At 55.0% G+C, this 20175-nt stretch overlaps 1 protein-coding gene across 5 annotated transcripts in view; it reads right to left on the reverse strand.

The window, feature by feature from the left end:
- Positions 1-12926: 12926 nt before the first annotated feature.
- HIVEP3 (HIVEP zinc finger 3) overlaps positions 12927-20175 on the reverse strand; it is a 536372-nt gene continuing 529123 nt past the window's right edge. For 4 of the 5 annotated variants that reach the window (XM_035251046.3, XM_035251042.3, XM_078331408.1 and 1 more), the window contains 2 exons: positions 15585-16516; positions 12927-13963 (listed from right to left, as the gene is read on the reverse strand). In XM_035251046.3, the coding sequence (XP_035106937.3) occupies positions 13148-13963; positions 15585-16516 (1748 nt within the window). In that variant the 3' untranslated portion in view covers positions 12927-13147. The remainder of the gene's footprint in view (positions 13964-15584; positions 16517-20175) is intronic. The other variant, XM_035251050.3, reaches the window with a different exon arrangement.

A 20175-nucleotide genomic window follows, 5' to 3' on the forward strand; every position in this document is an offset into this window, starting at 1 on the left:
GGCCGCTGGAGTCAGGATTCCTCCTGTCCTGGGTGGCCTTGGGCACAACTTGCCTTTGGGTCCTCCGTGACTGCTCTGACTTGACATGAGGAATTCCATGTTAGCTTCCCCATCCTTGTGGTGCAGCAACTAAATGGCCAAGTCTGTGCTTAGGGGCTGGCGCAGCCAGCGGGCTGCTGGGAGGTTCCTCTGAATGGGATTTTTTTTTTAAGAGACTGGGTCTTGCCCTGTCACCCAGGCTGCTAAAGTGCAGTGGCATGATCATGAATCACTGCAGCCTCTAACTCTTGAGCTGGAGCGACTGGATGGGATTTTTTTGAAATGCTCTCTTCCTTTCCCGTCATCTGCAAGATCCCTAACACCAGGGCATAGCAGCCCACAGTTCTGCCCAGCAAAGAGGGCTGGAGCACAGAGGCCCTTTGCAGGAAGCCACCTTTGTCAGCCTTGGCCTCAGGGACTCTGCAACTGAGCAGGTCCTCACTGGGGTCCTTGCCAGCTCCTGGCACTCAGCATATTCTGGAACTCTGGCTTCTGTCCCTCAGGCTATATGTTCTATATGGGGGACAGGGATGTCCTCTAAAGAGGATGGCCTCTCTTTACACCAGGGCCTATCTTGCATAGCCTTGTTCCTACCTTCATGTCTGTCCTCTCTTGGTACCCCGACATGGTCTCCACCCAGCCTCAGCTGTCCCCTGCACCATGATGGGCACTGGCAGAAGAGGCTGAAGCCCCTACATTGGCTCTGCCTGACTCCTCCCTGTGTGGTGGTCTCACCCACAGATAGCATGGCTGCACCTTGGGCAAAGTTGATGCTGTAGGGGTTGGGGAGGCTGCTCTCCTGTCTTGGGCCAGAGGTCCCTGCACTTGGGATGGTGCCTCACATTCTGCTAGCAGTACTGAGGCCTCACTTGCAAACTCTCTGCAGGGTGGACCTGTGCATGGGGCCAGAGGCCACACAGTACAGTGGTTAGCTGCCAGGCTCTGAAGCCAGCCAGCTCTGGGACAGCACTTCTCCGCATCATTCAGATTCTGCATCCATAAGTGGGGGGCCAGTAGATGCAAGCATCTTGGAACACAGTATTGAGTCAGTGCAAGGCCCCCAAGCCTACCCCTGAAATGTTATAGTGACGTCCACATCGTTGTCACTGTCTCTGTTGACTGGAGTCAGTGACACCAGTCCTCCTCCTGTAGATCTCTGTGGCCATAGATTCTTCTGATTTCCCAGAAAGGAAGACTGCTTGGTATGGCCCCTCACAGCTCACACTGTAGCCTAGAGAGAGGCAGAGCCCTGCCACATAGCCTGACTGGGGAGGGAGAGCCCGCCCTCTGCCTCGGGTACAGAATGGTCTCTGAGCCCTTTTGACCTCCAAGTCTCAGAGACTCTGAGGACATAGGGTGACAGCAGAGACTGGAGCAAGCAAGTATCTGCACGTGCCTACCCCAACCCAACTACACAATTCCTGGCACTCATGGGCCCCGCCTTGGCCTGGCACACCTGCTTGGGTTTCTGCCCATGTGGTTTCCCCTTGGCCTTTCTATCACGTCCGCTGGCAGAACATCCCCAGCTGCCTACATTCCTGAGCCATGAAGACGGCCACCTTGGGGCCAGGCCAGGCTAGGACGCCCCCTGAGAGTGGAAGTGTGCGTGCTGGCCAGGATGTGCAGGGACACACCTCCAGGCACCTGCTTCTCTGTGCTTGTGCATGGCTGTGCCCCTGTGTGTCCACGTGTGCATAGGTCTGTGTGTGCGCTGGCAGGTATGCACACAGTGGGCACAGAGAGCCCCTTGGATGCACATGCATGCCAGACAGTGGGGCCCTGTGCAGGAGGAAACATACAAACTCCTGGGGGCCTGTGAGTAGGACCTCCACTCATGCATGATGTTGGGGCATGCATTTCCCATACCTGAGGGCCCTTGCATATGTGAGGGTTATGTACCCAGGTGTGGCCCTTCTCAGGCCAAGCTCACAGCCATAGGAGGAAGTTGGAGGAATTGAAAGAAGGGGGTCAGGATGAAATCAAATGCAGAGAACCCATTTGCTTAGCTGAGCTGGAAGCTTCCCACATGTTCCCCTATTTACTCTCATACCAATCCCTGGAGGGAGAAATGGCCCTCTCTGAGCTTCTCTGAGGTTAGGGTTATGGTTATGGCTATTTGAGGCTCAGAGAGGGCTAGTCACTTGTCTAAGGTCACATAGCCTGTAAGTGGTGGAGCCATTGCCAAGTCTGTGTCTACCTGACTCTGGAAGCTGTCAGTCAGGGAAGGGAGGCAGGGAGCTGCTGTCAGGACCTGAGAATAGCAGAGAGCGGTCTACTGAGTAGACCAGGGCTCAGCAGGTACTGTGGAAGGTGAGAGCCCACCCAGGCCATGTGCACCCTGGACCCCACCTGCCACAGCAGGCTACTATTCTAATAAACGTGTGCTAGGCCCTGGTGTAAGTGCTTTGCATACAATAACTCCTCTAATTCTCTGTAATGCCCTAAGAGGCCAGTGCTATTATTATTATACTATGCATAAGATTTATATTATGTAATATGTTATAATTATCATTAATAGACTATTATAATTCTCATTTTAGAGATGAAGAGACTGAGGCACAGTTAGGTAAAGTAACTTGCCTGAAGTCCCACAGCTAATTCCTGGAACACATGCAGCTTGGCTCCAGGGTCCGAGGGCAGCCCCCATACCTGCCACTCTGACTGGCATCTCCTTGTGCGTGAGGCCCCAGCCTCACCCCCTTTCTGGTGGGTGGTCTCCTACTTCTAAATGCAGGCCCCCTCATTCTACATGCAGGCCCAACGAAGTTGAGGGCTGGGTACTCCAGCCCTCACCTCACAGATGGGGAAACTGAGGAAACTGTGTCTGTACTGGTGTAGTGCCTGGGCCTTCAAAGATGACTCCCAGTGCCCAACTGAGTGCTTACTTTGTCTGTTCCTCACTTGCTATGGGACTTGAGACAAGTGCCTGCCCGCTTCCCAGTGAGAGCAAGTAGAAAGGGCTGTCCCACAGTTTCCAGGTGGGGAGTCCTGAGAGGAGGCGGGCAGGCCTGGCAGCAGGCACTGCGTGGGCAGGCTGGAGAAGGCGAGGCTGGGCCAGGACTGAAGTCGAGGCTCAGGAGCCGGTTTTCCCAGGCTGTATCTGAGTAATCCTGTGTCTATATTTATCTCCTCCTTTCTTGGGTGAGTAAACAGAGCCTGATGCCAGCCAGCCCTGCTCCCCTCCCCCCTGTGCCGGCACGTTCCCCTCACCTATAGGGTGGCCCTGGAGGGCACCGCAGTCTTGGCCTTAAGCGCAGCTTGGCCTACGTAGGACACACAAGGTTGCTCAAACCCAGTAGCTTCTGTGGGGAATCTAGCTGTCAGAGGCAGCCAGGGATACTCCAGTCTGGGCCGCTGCAGACATGGGCCGTCATGGTCTTGGCCTGCAATATTGGTACATTGGAGGCCTGGGAAGCACCCCCTACTCTCACCATTCAGGATCAAAGGGCCCTCTTATCTCAGCTATGTCAGACAAGCCTTTCATTCCTGCATTCACACGTTGGTCTAGGTGTCCGTCCCCCTTCCCTCCAGGTTGGTAAATTCCAAGAGGAGGTCTGCGTGCCCAGAGGTCTAGAACACAGGCTCCAGAGTCAGACTGCTCCAAAGTTGGATCCTGGCATCCTGACCTTGAGCTCATAACCTCTTCATGACTCAGTTTTCCTATTTGTTAAATGGGGCCAATACTTCCTATCTTCCAGGGATAGTATGAGCATTAAGTTAGAGGCATTATGAGCTGGCAGTGGGATGGGCTGTGCTGGGGAGGGGCTGTCTGTCCCCACCTGCAGGCCACAGGGGACATATACACATGGCTCTCACAACAGGTCCACACTAATGGACACCCCTCATTTTGAGAAGAGCATGCAGCCTGAACCCAGGATGGATGAAATGGGTTCTAGGCTTGGAAGATCCCATAAGGTGCAGGAGCCAGACAGTAACTTCACTGAGACCCTCTTCAGAGGTGGAGGGGGCAAGCGGTCATTGTCCAGAGACGATGCAGCCTGGACCTGGCCTAAGCATTGCCACCCCAGACCCCGGCCAGGATCACCAGGGCTTGCAAGGCTCCTGCCCTGACTCTGGCCTCTGCCCTGGTGGTGCCACCTCCCTGACCTTGGAGTGGCCTGGGCCTGGTTCATGTGCATGGCAGCCCCATCTGCTTCCAGGCTGGGATTAGGCAGAGTCCGAGGACGTGCCGGGTTGGCAGGCTCAGGGGCGGGGTGGGTGCTGGTGCTGGGGCAGCCCTATGCCAGCTCAGGTCTGGGCTGTGGCAAAGCCTTGTATGGCTCTGGGAGAGAGCTCGGCTGGCAGCACCCATTGGCTGGACTGGCACTCCCAGCTGGGGCTGCCCAGCCCCAAACCACGGGTAACTAGAGATGCCAGGAGCCAGTGGATTAGCGTGTCTGCCTGCCCGTCAGTCTGTCCACCCCCAGGGGTGCTCTTTTCCTTTCCTAAAAAGGTAGAGCTTAGCAGGAAAGACGGGCAGTTAAACTGAGGCTTGGGGTCAAAGGAGGGATGGGTGGGGTGGTGCAGGTGGCTTTGCTGAGGGTTCGGGAATCATAGCCCTGGCCTTGGGCTAAGCACTGGATGTCAATATTCTCATCTGGAAAGGGAGCAGTAGGCAGTGGGTTCCCCCTAAAGTCGGTGATGCCTGGAAAGAACTGGGGAATATGTATGTTGGGGTCCCACAGCCCCAACCCAGGTTCCAGGGCTGCTGAGTAGCAAAGAGGCCCGGATTCTCTTTTCATAGGAAGCTAATCATTTCCCAAATGCAGGGACCTGGTTTCAACTCCTGGCCCTGATGTCCTCAGGGAAGCAGTGTCACCACTCTGGCATCCTGACCTTGGGCAAATAACGTCTTTGTGACTCAATTTCCTTGCTTTCGAAATGGGGCCGATACTTCCTACCTTTCTGCTCTGGCATAGATGGTTATAAGGTGTCTCCTCCCAGTGTCTCCTGAGCAGTGCCCATGATGAGTCCCATGCAGCGCAGCCCCGTCTGCACCCTCTTCACCTGCTCTCTGTCCTCCACCAGCTCTTCCTTCTTCTTTCCTCTCATGCCCATCTCAGGCTGGCCCATCATACCTACAATGGCCTGCCCCCTGGAGTCTCCAGGACAGAATGTTGTCTCCAGGTTCTGAGCCCAGAAAGGACCCAGGCCTAAGGGTGAGGGTAGGATCTCCGAGTTCTGCAGCCCCAGCTAGACCTGGACTGGGACCCAGACAAAGCTTGGTGAAGGCCTCAGCAGCCGCCAACAGTGGCCACTGCCCTCTGAGACTGGGATCAAGGGGACAGGGGAGTGGTCCTGCTGCTGGCCAGGGTGCGATCCTGGGCTTTCCCCTTCATCTGTAAATGGGAGTGTGTGTCCTGCCCTAGTCCACTCCAAGTGGGAAAGTGCTTCACGAACCTTAGAGAGCAGCCTGGGAGGCCTGCTGGCCATGATGTGTGAATGACTGGTGGGCCTTGGGCCTGTTGGCAGACAGTGGAGGAAGGAAATCATGGCACTTTTCATGCTCTTGGCTACTAGAACCTAGGCCCTGGCATCTGCTGGTCACTCCTGGCACCTGTAGCCTCAGGCACAGGGATCTAAAGAGGCTATCAGGCGGCCTTACTGACAAGTCAGGGGGTTGGCTGCTGGAGAGAAGCATTGGCCGGATCCTGGGTAGTCGCAGCTGATCAGTCTGAGACCCAGGGTTCCCCTGGAGCCTGAGTATGAGATGGGAGGGGAGGGAAGACCTCAGGTTTCCTGAAGGACTACATGGGAGTCAGACAAGGGTTTTCTAGTCCTCATACCACCCCTGCCCAGCTATGTACCTTCAGCTGCTGGGGGCCCTTCTGTTTTCCTCTCTAAAAATGGAGACAGTGACTCTCATCTTCTCGGGTTCTTATAAGGACTACAAATCGAGTTTGTCAAATGCTGGGCACTGGGCCTAGCACACGCTACGCTATTCTTCTCCCTCTGGGGCTCTTGGGGGCTGTCCTTCCCCACTGGCCTAGACTGAGATATGCCCCCCTGCCCCAAGTGCCCAAGGACGTGCTCCCCAGGCACCTGCTCCAACAGTGGCTCTTCGTCCCATGATTTTAAAGCCAAATGCCACAATTGCTCCTGGGGTCTCTTGGGGACTGTTATTTTTTTCACTTGCTCACTGTAAAAATCCAGCACCTTGGAGGCCAACACTGTCAGGCCCTCACCCTCCCATCACTGACATCTGCTCATCTCCTTGTCCAGTTCTGAGAAGTCCAAGCCTTGTATGATTATCATTGGGGCTGTTTCCAAGTCTTCTCATTCTCCTCCATCAGGCATGACCACGTGACTTGCTTTTGCTGTCAAAATATGCATGGAAGGGATAGTTGTTTTCACATAGAGCCAAAATACAGCCAGCCGTGAGTTAGTTACCTGCCCTTACCGAGGAAAAGGACATGGGCTGCCCAAGCACAGACCTCTTTGACATCTATGCCAGCTATTTTTTATTTTTTGAGATGGAGTTTTGCTGTAGTTACCAGTGGGAGGCCCTAAGTTCTGTACTTGCCTCGTGGGGTCGTGGAAGCACAGGGATGAAGCCTCTATTCATCTAGGTCTCCGACTGACTAGGGTAAGCATCATTCCCCTGCCGACCCACAGTCGGCACTGAACATACAGTGAGGGGAAGAAATACACTTCCCTTGCATTCAGCCACTGAGTGTCTGTGTTGCTAGTTTCTGCAGTGGACGGAACCCACCCTGTTACGCTCTGGCTCACAGTCTGGATCTCCACTTAAGCTCTGCAATCCTCGGTGATGCTGCTGGCCACCAGCATAGCCCACTTGGCACCCTGCACGCTCACTTCCGGTCCCCTTCATCCCAGTGGTGATCTCTTTCACTGTACCTCAACCACCCGCGCCTGTGGCCGACACAGTCTTCATCCAACGAGTTAAGACAATTCACAACATTTTCCTGTTTTCATCCAAGTGACCACTTGACCACTGGCCTTTCTCCTTATCAGCCAGGCCTGTTTGCTCCCTTCTCAGCTTGTGGCTCAGTGGTTGGTGGCCTTACCTCTTCACTTGCCAGTGAGTCACCTCCAGTGACTCATTGTCTTCGTGTCCCATGGCCTGGCTAAGCCCAGGCCACCTTCCCCATGCCCACAGCCAGTGGACGAGGGCTGCTGGAAAAACCACACCGCTGAGCAGACAGAGGGAAGCCGGCCCACGACGCCACACAGGTGCCTTCCCTGTTTCCCTGTGGGGTTCGCCTGCTCCCTTCAAAGCTCATTCACACCACCTCAAGTGTCTTTGATCTTTTCACCCTGCAACTTCCTCAGGTGATTTCACTCTATTTCTCACACGAAATCCATCTTCAAGAGTGTCCTCAGCTGGGTGCGGTGGTGCACGCCTGTAATCCCAGCACTTTGGGAGGCCCAGGAAGGTGGATTGCTTGAGGTCAGGAGTGCAAGACTAGCCTGGCCAACATGGCGAAACTCCCGTCTACTAAAAATACAAAAATTAGCTGGGCATGGTGGCGCGTGCCTGTAATCCAAGCTACTGGGGGGCTGAGGCAGGAGCATTGCTTGAACCTGGGAGGTGGAGGTTGCAGTGAGCCGAGATTGTGCCACTGTGCTCCAGCCTGGGCAACAGAGTGAGACTCCGTCTCAAACAAAGTGTCCTCAACTTCCTGTCACCAAACAGACATGCTGACTGCATCTGCACTTCCTCCCTCCCCTTCCTTTGGGCCACAGTGGGAGAGGAGTCTACATCTGCTCATTGTATCCCCACCAGCCCATCATACACTCGGCTTCCTTTCCCTGCACCCCACACCCCTTACGACTGCCCCAGCTCTCCCGTCTCTAGTCCAGGCCCCTAGAAGTTGTCTGTGTCTGCTGCCTCCATTTCCCCACCTTCTCCTCACTCCTCAACCACCCCCATCCACCACCACCATTTATTCCACACTCAGCAGCATCTATGAAGGGCCCGCTATGTGCCAGGAATTGTACTAGTCCAGCTTTCCCAAAAGCCGCAACAATGAATCCCCTGATTGCTTTGAAAACAGACCCTCTTAGGCTCTTGGCGTGAAACTTCTGGACGGCGCTCACCCTGAGAATCCCTCTCGATCTTCCATCAGTCAATCTATCTGCTCCTTCTCATGGCTCTCTTTGTCCTCCCAACCCTGAGGACTTTTCCAGGAAAGGTCCCCTGGGTGGTGCAGACTCACTCTGGATCGGCACTGTCACCCTCTTCCACCACAGCCATGATGGCCAGTGGATTGAATAATTGATGGCCTCCCCTGCTAGAATGTGAGCTCCTTGTGGTGGTTCTGTGTCTGTCCCACTCACTGTGGTATCAATGGCTGCCTCTCATTGGCACTTGGCAAACCATTGCTGAATACAAAAGGTGGGGACTCCACTTCTTTTGCATTCTTGTAACCCCAGCGCGCTGTGCAAAACCCGCTCAGAAACAAATTGTTGAAGGCTTACTGTGTCCCAGGCTCTGTTAGCCACTCTGTATATGAGATCGCATTTAATCCCCCCACCAGCCCTTATAGAGATCGTGACTCTCCACTTTACAGACTAGGAAACAGAGGCACAGAGAGGTTAGGTGAGTTGCCCAAGGTCACACAGGCAGTAAGTGCCTCCCGCTGCCAACACTCAGGAACCAATTCACTCACTACTCATCTTGTAGTGAGGTGAATGGGAGCCCCTAAAAAAGTTAAGTTCATGTCCTAATGCCTGGAATCTGGAAATGTGACCTTGCCGAGGCAAGGCCTGCAGTGATGAGTGTATAAATCGAGAACTGCCTGCAGCCACCAGGAGCTAGGAGAGGCCCAGAGCTAATCTCCTTCAGAGCCTCCAGGAGGAATCAACTTTGCCAACACCTTGACTTTGGAGTTCAGGCTTCCAGAACTGTGAGGGAATACATTTCTGTTGTTTAAACCACCTCGTTTATGGTGATTTGTCACCGCAGACTAGGGAACAAATGCAGGCCCCAAACCACACGGTGCTGTATCTGGTGCTTCCTCGCAAGGTCTTCCCAGGGGCCGCAAGAGAGTCCTAGGCTGTGTGACTGTGGCCCAGTCACCCCTGCTCTCTTGGCCTGACTGCTCTGCAGCGAAATGAGCACTTGGGATGCTGAGTGTCCTTCCAACTCCAACACCGTGGAACCCTCTAGAAAAACCATGAGCTAGGCAAGCAGGGCTATGTTGGGATTTTCAAATTTATTCCAACATGCTATTTTTTTTAAAAAATATCCTCAGGCTGAACACTCAGCCAGAGCTGTAATAAAGGCAATTATTATACTTGTAAAAACTTCTCATTCACAGTACAGATGTAATTTACAACAAAGGTCACACACATCAATACTGAGCATTTTTCCTTTTGTACGTCAGACTCTGTGCTTTAGACCTGCGTAGATTTTTTGTTTTTTGTTTTTTTTTCTTTTTCACTGATATATACCATACCAACATTGCAAGATGCAAGTGTGGAAACTGGAGTTTAAATAGAATTACAGGCAAAACCACCCCGTCCCAGTGCGGCTGCTGTACATATCTACAGTACAATTTTTGGAATGTATTGCCATTTAAGAACATAGAAACTCTCTACAGACAATTTCACATACAGAATACATACACCTTTTAGAAAAAAAGGCAAATATTTATCTTACAGAGAGCATTGTAATTTACATTTGCCTGCATGATTCTTTTTTCTTTCTTTTTTTTAAATACTAAATTTAGTAAAGTGATCATAAGTGCCGCAGCGGTTTTCTAATGAAAAGCAGACTGGATTCACAACACAGAAGCAGAATTGGTGGACCAGCCTTTCGGGAATGTCCTTCCCCTGGTCACACGGCAGCTTGGTCCCTAAGGACAGGTGCTCAGCCAGGACTTTTGCTTTAAGAAGGATTTGTCTGGAGAAAGGACTAGAGAGAAATCCAGCACAGATGTGCTGCTCATTCCTCTTCAGAAGGACTGGGTGGGGATGGAGCAAGGGCTAGAGGAATCTGGAAGCTAATTCTTTTAGGCTTTTTGCAACAGAGGGACTTCTGGGTCTGGAAATTGGAGGTGACAGTGCAGGCAGCTGGCTGCTGTCAGGCTCCTGGGGGTTGCAGGGGTTGAGGCCAGAGTGAGAGCCATAGGTGCGGGTGGGAGGGACAGGCGTGTCCTCAGAGAGGAGTTGGGTTACTACGCAGAATGGTCCTGAGGTTGCCAAGGGTGAAGGGCATCGTGGAGTGCAGGCCTGGGGAGCAAGGACTCACCAGCCGAAGGCAAGGTTTGGCTCTAAAACCTTGACCAGTTGGTTCCTCCCCCGCTGCCCACACCCAAGGACCAGGGCTAGTACCAAGGAATGGCCACCTAGAGCATTTCAACAGAGCCCACAGCAGGCATCTGTGCCAAGTCAGCCACTGCTTCCTCTGATGCCTCCCTCAAGAGGTGCAGTGACATCACAGGCAAACAGGAAACTCTGAAGTGACTGGGAGCAGGGAAGAAGGCCCAGGGGTGGGTGTGCATGGGGCGAGCGTCTTCTCCAAATCATGAAGGTGCACTTGTGGGCTGGGGGCTCTGTGCGCAGAGGAGTGGGACTAGAGTCCAGAAGTGGGGGTTAAAGCTGTGCCCAGTGACATATACCCAGGCTGGTGGCACTGGTGCTGTCCTTCTGGGCAAAGCATCAATATGGAGGCAGCCCTTTGGTGAGATTCTATTGGTGCATTTCCCCCCATCATTTAGAAATAGTCTCCAGTGACTCTGGCCCCTGCGGCTTCTCTGCCTCAGCCCAGTGACACCAGGACTCTGGCCTGCTGGCTGCACTGTTCATTGCTAGGCAGCCCATGGAAGAAACCTTGGGTGGATGGGTTGTCTGAGTACTGGAAGTAAAATGCCCAGGAGAGCTGGAAGGCAGGGTGGGGTAGAGTGGCGTGGGCCCCCCCACCAAGGGCAGGGACTAGTCCACCAGAGCCCCCAGTCTGCTGCTTTGTAGGTCTGGGGCAGGAAGAGCTCGGCCAGGAAGATTTCTAACCTGGGCCGAAGAAATGCCCTTTATGCACCTCCCAGACCTCAGCCCTTGAAGCCCCCAATCTGTGGTCTGTCCCGTGGGTTAGGGCGGAAAGGCAGGGGTGGAGAAAGCCCTGGCCTTCCAGGACTCGGAGGAGGAGTCACTTTCTGCTAGGCCATGACAGCAATATGGACAGTGTGGTCCAGGCTGGGCTTGCTGCTTCTCTTGGGGAGGATGAGAGCCCTGGTCTCTGAGTGAAGCCACCAGGAGCTACTGGCTAACCCAGACACCCCAGAACCCTGGAGCACAGTGGACCCGCAGGGAGGCCCTGCCTTTTGTCTCACTTTTGTCTTAGCGCTGAGTGAGGCAAAGGAGAATGAAGGTGTTCTGGCTGCAGGCTGGACGGTGGCTGGTTTGTCTGTAGAGTAGGGACCAAGAAGGGAAAGGCCACGAATTGGAAGAGGCAAGTACAGGGAGCTCACAGCAAGGTCTCAACCCTCCCCACCTGTATCCTGGACCCAAATAGCTTCAATAGCTCAGGAGCCCTGGGATTCATACAGCCTGGCTGAGGACTGCAGGTTGGCCAGAGAGATCGCTGCTCTGTATAGGGTGGCATCAAACCAGCCTGCATGGGCCACGACAGCTGTCCCTGTGCTGCCCTCCCTTGTAGAAGGTGAAGACAATCACTTTTGGAAGACTGGGAGAAAACTTACCTCTCCCAGTTGGGGCAAACTTGCTAGAGTTCAGGTTCCATGGTTCAATTTGGGATTTAAATTTCTGGTCCTATTATTTTTCTTACAAAGCAGAGTTTTGCCCCAGGAAATGGAGGACAGCTGTCTGAAGGCAGAGAAGGGGTAAGGAAGAGGCATTGGCCTGCACTGATTGCTTCAGAGAAGAATTCCAATGACTTAGGACAATTCGAAAATCCTCTAGGTCAAGAGAATGAGGTGGCTGGGCAAACTATCAAACCCCATCCCTTCTCTCTTTTTCAAAAAGAAGCATAAGACAACCAACAGGCCCAGGCTGTTGCCAGGAGTCACAGTTCTGGGTGTTTCCTTGGGGTGGTGGAGGCAGGGCCAGTGTGGGGCGGGGGCAGAGGAAATGGTTCCCTGCAAATCTCTGCTGTGGAGCACTGGAAAAACCCAGCCCTGAGGGGAACAGGGTCCCTTGTACCCCAGGGACTAAGGTGAAACTAAACCCAAAACCCAGTCCCAGGAGCGGCCCCTAGGGCTTGGGGCTTGCCACTTCCGCCTTTGTGGGTAGTCTTAGAACAGACGAAGCAACAGGAGAGGGAGGCCTAAGTCGGGGCTCCAGAGCCAGGGAAGGACAGTCAGGACTCCTTCCCCAGCCCAGGGGACTGGGGTGGGGAGCAGAAGGGAGGGTCGGGAGTGGGGTTGCATGGGTGGGGTGGCCTGCCCACCCGTGGAGTGCCAGGATGGTCCTAAGACTCAGACTGCTAGAGCATCCAGGAGCCCTTGGGGAGCCAACCCGCCTCCTTCTACCTGCTCCTATTATTTTGTGTTGAAATCCTAGGAAAAGTAACATTTTATTTTCTTGAAAAAGAAAGAAAAAAAGAAAAAGATTATTTTTTCTGGGCCTGCCTGCTGGGGCCTGGGTGGGGTCATCTGCCTGTGTTTGCACCCCTCTGCCTGGGGACACTGGTCTTTCTGCTGGCAGAGAGGGGTGGCCACGAGCTGGGCAGGGGTAAAGCGGCAATAAACAGGAAGCTTGCTAGCATCTGCACACAGGAGTGCTTCCTTTGACATTTAACTCCATATTGTTTAAAGTTTCCTTTTTCTCTCTCCCTCAGTGCACTCCTTCCCCTCTGCCAGCCTCTGGGGTGGGTGGCTGCCAACCACAGTGGGGAGGGTCAGGAGGTTCCCCCCTCAGCCTTTCCCCAAAAGCATAACTATTCACAGCCTCAGACTCCTCGTGGGTTTTAAAAAATGTATGTATGTGATTGGTTTTGTTTCTTTTCAAGCAACAAAAGGTGTAGAAAAAGGCACAGGTAACTGCATACATGAGAAGGTACAACAGACGGGGCCGTGAGAGCTCCTGGACGGAGGGCCAGATGGGCCTGGGGGGGCAGATGACTCGAGGAATGCAGCTGGAAACGTCTGGACACTGGAAGTCAGATGCTGAAGCGGCTGGAGAGAGGCTACGCATTGGGGGGGCCCCTGTCCTCAGGCTGATGTGGAGGTGCCCTGGGTTCCCCACTTCCTGAGGGTTCAGGGGAGTCCTGCCTGGTCCTGGGTTCCCCAGAGAGGTTCCTCCTTCGGGCTGGGAAGCGGGTAGAGGCCTCTGCCAGGCAGCCCATGGAACTGCTGCGGTCCAGTGGTGGGGTGGCAGGGGCCTCGGGGTTGGCCGGTGCATGTGGGGACTCCAAGCGGGGGCTCCAGGACTGCACTGCCCGGCGGCCCTGGGGCGGCCGGGGCAAGGTGTCAGGAGGGGTGCAAGGGCTGTGCATGCGTGTGGGCTCTGCGGGTGCCTCAGCCCCTCGGGGCGTCCAGTCAGGAGGCCTGCCCGGGCCTCCGCCGGTCCTCTCCCTCTCCTTGGGGTAGTCCCTGCCCTCCAGCTCCGAGGAGAGTGTAAATTTGGAGACCTTAGCCACAGGTGACACGGAGGCTGACGAGCTCTCAGTGGGACTCCAGCGGCCTCGCTCCTGGGCCTCCCGGGCCCCTGTCAGGTCACTGCCACCCCCGGAGAAGCCACTGACCCAGGCCGTGGTGGGCCCTGGCAGCAGAGTGGGGTGGGCTCCTGGCCGGGCCTGCACCATCTGGATCCCACCGATGGGAATCAAGGGATACGGGGCGCGGGTCAAGTGCTGGGAGTGCAGAGGCAGGTGGCTGAAGATGTTCTCCTCTGTCCGGGCTGGGATGTGGCCGTGGAAGTCATGGGGGGCGGAGAAGGGTCGGGAGGAGAGAGGATGAGCAGGGCCGGGTGAGCAGGAGGGACTTCGGGACGCAGCCTTCTGCTGGGGGCAGAAAACAAGACAAGGTAAGGTGAAGGTTATGCGCTGGACACATGGGGAGCTGAGGCCTGGAAGTGGGAGAGGGACTCGCCCGAGATCATAGAGCCACTCCAGAGTCCCAGCTGAGCTGGGCCCAGAACCAAATTCCTGACTCCCTGCCCACTGATGCCAAGCCAGCTGCTGTCTCTGGAATGCGCCATGTCCGGCTCTACAGTGACCATGAGCACACTCAGGCCCCATGGACTCCATTTCTCCAGCCAGCATACCTGTCTTCAAAGGAGGGGGTACTTGAGCAAGGTGGGGCCCTGCTATCACCCATGAGCGAGGTGGGGCCCTGCTGTCACCCATGAGTGAGGTGGGGCCCCGCTGTCACCCATGAGCCTGGCCTCTATGTGGGTCTGCTGCCTCTCCTGTTTGTAAAATGGTCTTCACTCAGCTTCACCCTTGGACATGAGGTCCTACCTGAGGGTCTTGACCTTGTGCTGCCCCCAGGAATTTGAATGTAACCCCAAAATTAAAAATCAAGGAAAGATTCCTAGATCAGTATCCCCAAGGAGTGACAGGGCTGGGTCACAGCAACATGGGGACAGAGAAGTTGTCAGAAGGTGAAGGTCAGCTGACAATGATGGTGCTGTCCGTGGTGGGGTCATGGCAGCTGAGGGGACAGGGATGGTGGCCGTGCTGATGGGTGGCAGCAGAGGTATGTTGGTGCAGTGGTGATGGTGGTGCTGCTGGCCATGGGGATAGTGCTGATGGTTGACAGGGATGGTACTGACTGTGGTACCTCCAAAGGCGTTGGTGACAGTGATGCTGGAGATGGCGATGGTTTTGGTTAAGTTCTGCCATCTTCTCAAAGAACACAGGCAGATGGGGATGGGTGGGGGTGGGAAATTGCACGAGTATTTGCACCCAATGTATGATATCCAAACTATGATATATCATAGTTTGGATATCTGTCCCCACCAGAATCTCTTATTGAACCTTGTGCTGCCAATCCCCAGTGTTGGAGGTGGGGCCTGGTGGGAGGTGTTGGGTCACGGAGACTGATCCCTCATGGCCTGCTATGGTCCTCCAGATAGTGATTGAGTTCTTATGAGATCTGGCATTTTGAGTGTATGGCGTCCCTCCCCCCTACCCCGCACCGACTCTCTCTCTTGCTCCCACTCTGCCAGGTGAGATGCCTGCTCCTGCTTGGCCTTCCACCCTGAGTAAAAGCTGCTTGAGGCCTCCCCAGAAGCCGAGCAGGTGCTGGTACTATGCTTCCTGTACAGCCTGCAGAACTGTGAGCCTATTAAACCTCTTTTCATTATAAATTACCCAGTCTCAGGTATTCATTTATAGCAATACAAGAACAGACTACTACATGGTAGAACCCAGATCCCATGAACTCAAGTCCATGCTCTGTGCTTCTGAGGCTAAAATGAAGTTGAATAAGCCAGCTGATTTAGGGCACACAGAATGGTGCCTGGCACAGTAGGTGCCTAATAAATTTTTGCTAAATTATTATTAACTACTGAGCTGGCGGGGCTGTTTACTTCCAGGTGTGATACCCAGGAGGGGGTGAACTTGCAACCCCTGCACCCATAGGAGAGAAGTGGCCCAGCCACCAGGGGCAGGAACTCACCCACGGAGAGGTGCAGGTCTCTGGGCTTCTGCTGAGGAGCTTGTGAGGTAGAGGCGCGGGTGGGAAGAGAACCCGTGGGGCCAGCCCCAAGCCTGAGCCATGCTCGCCCGTGGAGGGGCTGCCTGGCCCAGCCAAGGCCCACTTCCCTGGCAGCGCTGACCGTGGTGGTGACTCAGCCTGACCTGGAGACCATCTCCGGGTGGGCGAGTGTCTGGGGAGGCCTGGGTCGGTGGTACCCTCGAGTTTGGGGAGCACATGTGCTCCAAGGGGCAGTTCTCTTCCCAGGGGGTGGGGGGTGAGAGGAGACAGCTCAAGTCTTGGAGATCCACAAGGAAGCGGGCCCAGGCCCCTTCCTGGGTCCATGTGCAGGCCAGGTGGGCTTGGGGCTGAGGCCTGTGGTTCTCGGGCTGGGGAGCATCGCTGGGGAGATGAGTCGTTTTTGGTTAGTGAGTGTTTGCGGGCTAGTGGTGGGCGGCCTGCTTCTTTGCTTGGGGACCACGGTCTTCTTGGTGACACAGGCTTGGAGCTCAGGGCTGAGCCTGTGTCTTTCTCCACAGAGCCCGAAGTGGCTGGTCCCAGCCGCGGGAGGCACAGGATGCTCTGGCTGGACGTGGAGCAGCTGCTGGCTGTCAGGCGCTCAGCTTCCGAGACTGAGCTGCCTCGTGTAGCCTCGGTGCCAGAGGCAGGGGCATCTGGGGGCTGAGGGCCCAAGATGGGTGAGGAGTCTGCCCGCAGTGCATGTGGCTGGCCAGGTGGGGGCGCCTCTGAGGATGGTCTGGACAGCTCCTCCTGGCTATCCTCCTCATCCTCATCCTCATCTTCGTCCAGGTCTGAGTCTGAGTCCGAGTCCTCCAGGTCTGAAAACTGATGCTCCTCCACAGCCTCTGAGCCCTCTCGCCCTTCCGAGTCCGGGAACACATCGTCACTGGTTCCTGAGGGCAAACACAGAAGACCCAAGGTCACCATTAAGCCTTGGCCCCACTGGCCCCATGGCTGCTCCTCTCTGAGCCCCAGTTTCCTTGCCTGCCACCTGGGCATGATAGTCATGGCAAGGGCACAAGATTGTTGTGACAACCAAGAATCATAATAGATATGGGAGCACATTGTGAATAACAATAGTGAACAATAATTCCCTTACGCCTAGAATGCAATGATCAGCTCCAAGGGCTTTAGGTATATTTATCCATTTAGACCTCAAAGCATCCTGTGAAGCTGGTACTGTTCTTATCATGTTACAGATGAGGAAACCGAGGTAAGAGAGAGTAAGTAACTTGCCCAAGGAAGACAGTAGTAGGGCTGGGATTGAGTATAACAAAGAAGACGGTCTTCGTTCATTTCTTTGTTTTTTGTTTTTTTCACTAGCATCTCAGTGCTGGCTTCACCACGGGCAAGTTACCCCACTTTGCTGTGTTGGTCTACCCCTTTGTCAAACGAACGCGATGGTCTCACCTCACAGGGTTTTCTAGGAGGAGTAAAATGAAGGCCTTGCACACAGCAAGGGCTTAGAGATAATTACAGCTACCATATTAATACATTAATGATGAAATCTATTATTCCAGGGCAGAGCAGTTACAGTGGCTGGTCCAGCAGCACAGAGCCACCCGTGGTCAGTCTAAACACACATCTGCCATAGTGACCAGGCTCCTGCTGGCTGGTACCATGGCACCTGGCAGGTGGCAGACTCTGACCTCTGTAGGCGGTTTGGCTAAGCTGGCCTCCGGCTGCAGAGCAGGTCCCCATCCCAGTCATACTCTTATCTGAGGAGCCATTGACCTTTTGAAGTCTAGGCTGCTCCCGGCTGCAGGGTTTGGGGCTCTGAAATTCTAGCCTCCTGGTCTGCTTCCTCTAGGATGGCCCAAACCAGTCGGGTCACCTCTAATATGTCAGGGGTCTAATTTGGGCACCTCTGAAATGGCCAGCAATCCAGACACTGGGGAGAGCTTTGCTAACATCTGGCCTGCTTGCTGGCCTATCACTAAACTGTCGGAACCTGTTTCTGGTCTGCAGAGTGAGGCTGCTGACAGGTGGGCTGAGCCGGCCAGCCCCATCACTCACACATGTCAGTACTGTACCCACTGCTGACCAGGAGGGCTGGCACAGAAGCTGACTGAGGCCGGTGGGGCAGCCAGGCTTTGGCTCTCCACCATGCCAAGCTGCCTAGGGGCCAGAAAGCCTGGCACTAGCACTTCCAAGTCACTCAGAATGCAGCAGTCAGATGTCCGAAGTGGACAAAAGTGGGCATTCAGTTGGATGTAGGTCAAAAACTATGGGGCAGAGCTGGGGCTGGCAGGCAGAGGGAGGGCCCCAAGGCTAGAGGCAGGGTGATGAGAGCAGAGGCGGAATGAAGGATTAGAATGAGCCAGGGCTGGGGATGGGGGTGAACTTCGAAGTTATGCCCCAGGCATTAACTTCCCTTGCCTAGGACTTTGGCAGGGGCCTACTTCAGCACCAGGACACCTGGCCCTGCCCCTCATTTACATACAGCAAAATCCAGGCACAGATGACCCAGTGAGAGCTGGTGGCTGAATCAAAACTAAGGTTTACAGCCCTTGCATTATAATGCTGACAGTTTAAAAATGATTTGCGGCACCAAGAAGCAGGGAGTGGTTGGGTTTGAATCCCAGCACGATCACTTCCTTGTTGTGTGATGTTGGATATTTTACTTTCTCTGTGTCTGGTTTCCTCATCTGTAAACTGGGTAGCAATAAAAGCACCCTAAGAAGATGCTGAGAGTACTGCGGGGGCCTGGCACACAGTAAGTACCCATTAAACTTTAGCTCCTCTCATCCCGTGATCCCCTGCCTCCCTGGTGTCAGCAGGCAGGCAGCTGGGGTGGCATTGTCAGCATTTTGCAGATGAAGGTCACGGGTAGTGTTAGAGTGAAGGAGAGTCAGGACCAGCGTCTCCTCATGTCCAGCAGGGAGGGGTCCTCAAGACCCTCCTTACTAACGTGGAAGTTCAGGCTCAGTGGGGGTAGTGGCCTGTCCTGGGCACTCAGTGCATGAATGCTGGAAGCCAAGAGTCCTCTGTTCGGCTCAGAGTTGGCCGGGCCCTCCACATGTGGGTTCCTGCAGGGCTCTGGGGAATGCCCCTGGCTGGGCTGCCCCTTTCCAGGGCCCTTGCTGGTAGGCCCCTTCCCAGGGCCCTTTCTGGAGCGGCCCCGCCTCTGCTGGGATCAAGGCCAAGGCTCCACAAATGAGAAAGCTGAGCGCGCGGCGGGAGCCGCTGGGAGAGGCCACACGGTGGCGCTGGCGCCAAGCCTGGGCAGCGCCGGGGGCGGGGCCGAGGCGCCTCGCCCTTTCCAGGCTGTCCTACCACGCGCCACCTGGCGTCCCACAGACACTAACTCCTCCTGCCGTTCCCCGCCCCACCCACCCCTCCCCGCCCCGGCATCTGCCTTGTCGCGGGAAGTGGCAACTCCATCCTTCAGTCTCTTGGACCGTAAACCTTGGAGACCTCCTTGGCTCCTTTTCGTCCTCACCCCTCCCCTCTGCTCCATATGGGGTCAGCTGAGCCTGTGGGCTCTCCTTCCAGAGCCCACCCAGAATCCCGCTGCTTCTCCACCTCCTGTGCACACCCGGCCTCCCCGCGCCCCCCGGCACAGGCCAGAGGACGCCCTGCTTCCCTCCCCTGCTCCCGGGCACCCCCATGCCCCTCAACCCTCAGGCTCCAGCTCTCACTGAACTGTCTGCCCCCGTGCCCTGCGGGTTCCGGCACGTGGGCCAAGAGCCTGCTGCTCTCTCTGGGGAAGAGCTCCTGCCTCACCCCACGTGGCTCCTGACCCCGGTTCCTCTGGGTGGGTTCTTCGCTCACACCGCTGTCTATCACAGCGGCCCTCCCCACGTGCCCCAGCCCTCACTTGGCTCCTCTGCTTTCTCTTCGGCTTCACAGACAGGGCCCCCGCTCTTCTCCACCTTCGCTCCTTGCCCACCTTTGTTCCTTCCTTGTTTTATTTACTGCGGAATGTCCAGCACCCAGAACAGAGCCCGGCACAGAGACTGTGCCCAGTAATTACTTCTGGAATGAATGCACGGATTTCGTCCTCAAAAATGTGGCTATCAGCATCCTTGATCTCCCCGCTGGGAAAATGAGGCTGGGGCGGGGCAGGGACCTCGAAGGAGGACTCTGGCTTAGGCTCAGGCTCCCCTGGTCCGGCCCACCAGGCAGTGGGGTGGCATGCAGCCAGGGTTTTGTGTGACCTTGGGCTCTTTTTACCTGCTTGAGCTTTACCTTCCCTGACTTAACATGCGTGACACAGTTTCTGCCACCTGTTATGAGGACTCAATGAGACAACATATGTATATGGCCCAATGTATCCTTTACAAGCATAGTGAAGCCACATTCTAGCTGTGGGGGGAACAGCCCCGAGTTCATTGTGTTCTGTTCTATAAGAGTGACTTATTCCACTTAAAGGCAAATGTGACTTAACTCTTTTTTGTAAGACCACAAATACATCCCCAAATCGGAAAAACAAAAATGGAACAAGACACACACGCGTGAACACACACTCCTGTCTGTCACAGTCTAAGTCCTGGGGCTGATTTCAGGGAATCAGTAGGATTCCTGCTTTGCTTGGTGCTGGAGAAATGGC

Source organism: Callithrix jacchus, chromosome 7 (genome assembly GCF_049354715.1).
Source record: "Callithrix jacchus isolate 240 chromosome 7, calJac240_pri, whole genome shotgun sequence".
In the NCBI taxonomy this organism is placed as follows: Eukaryota; Metazoa; Chordata; class Mammalia; order Primates; family Cebidae; genus Callithrix; species Callithrix jacchus.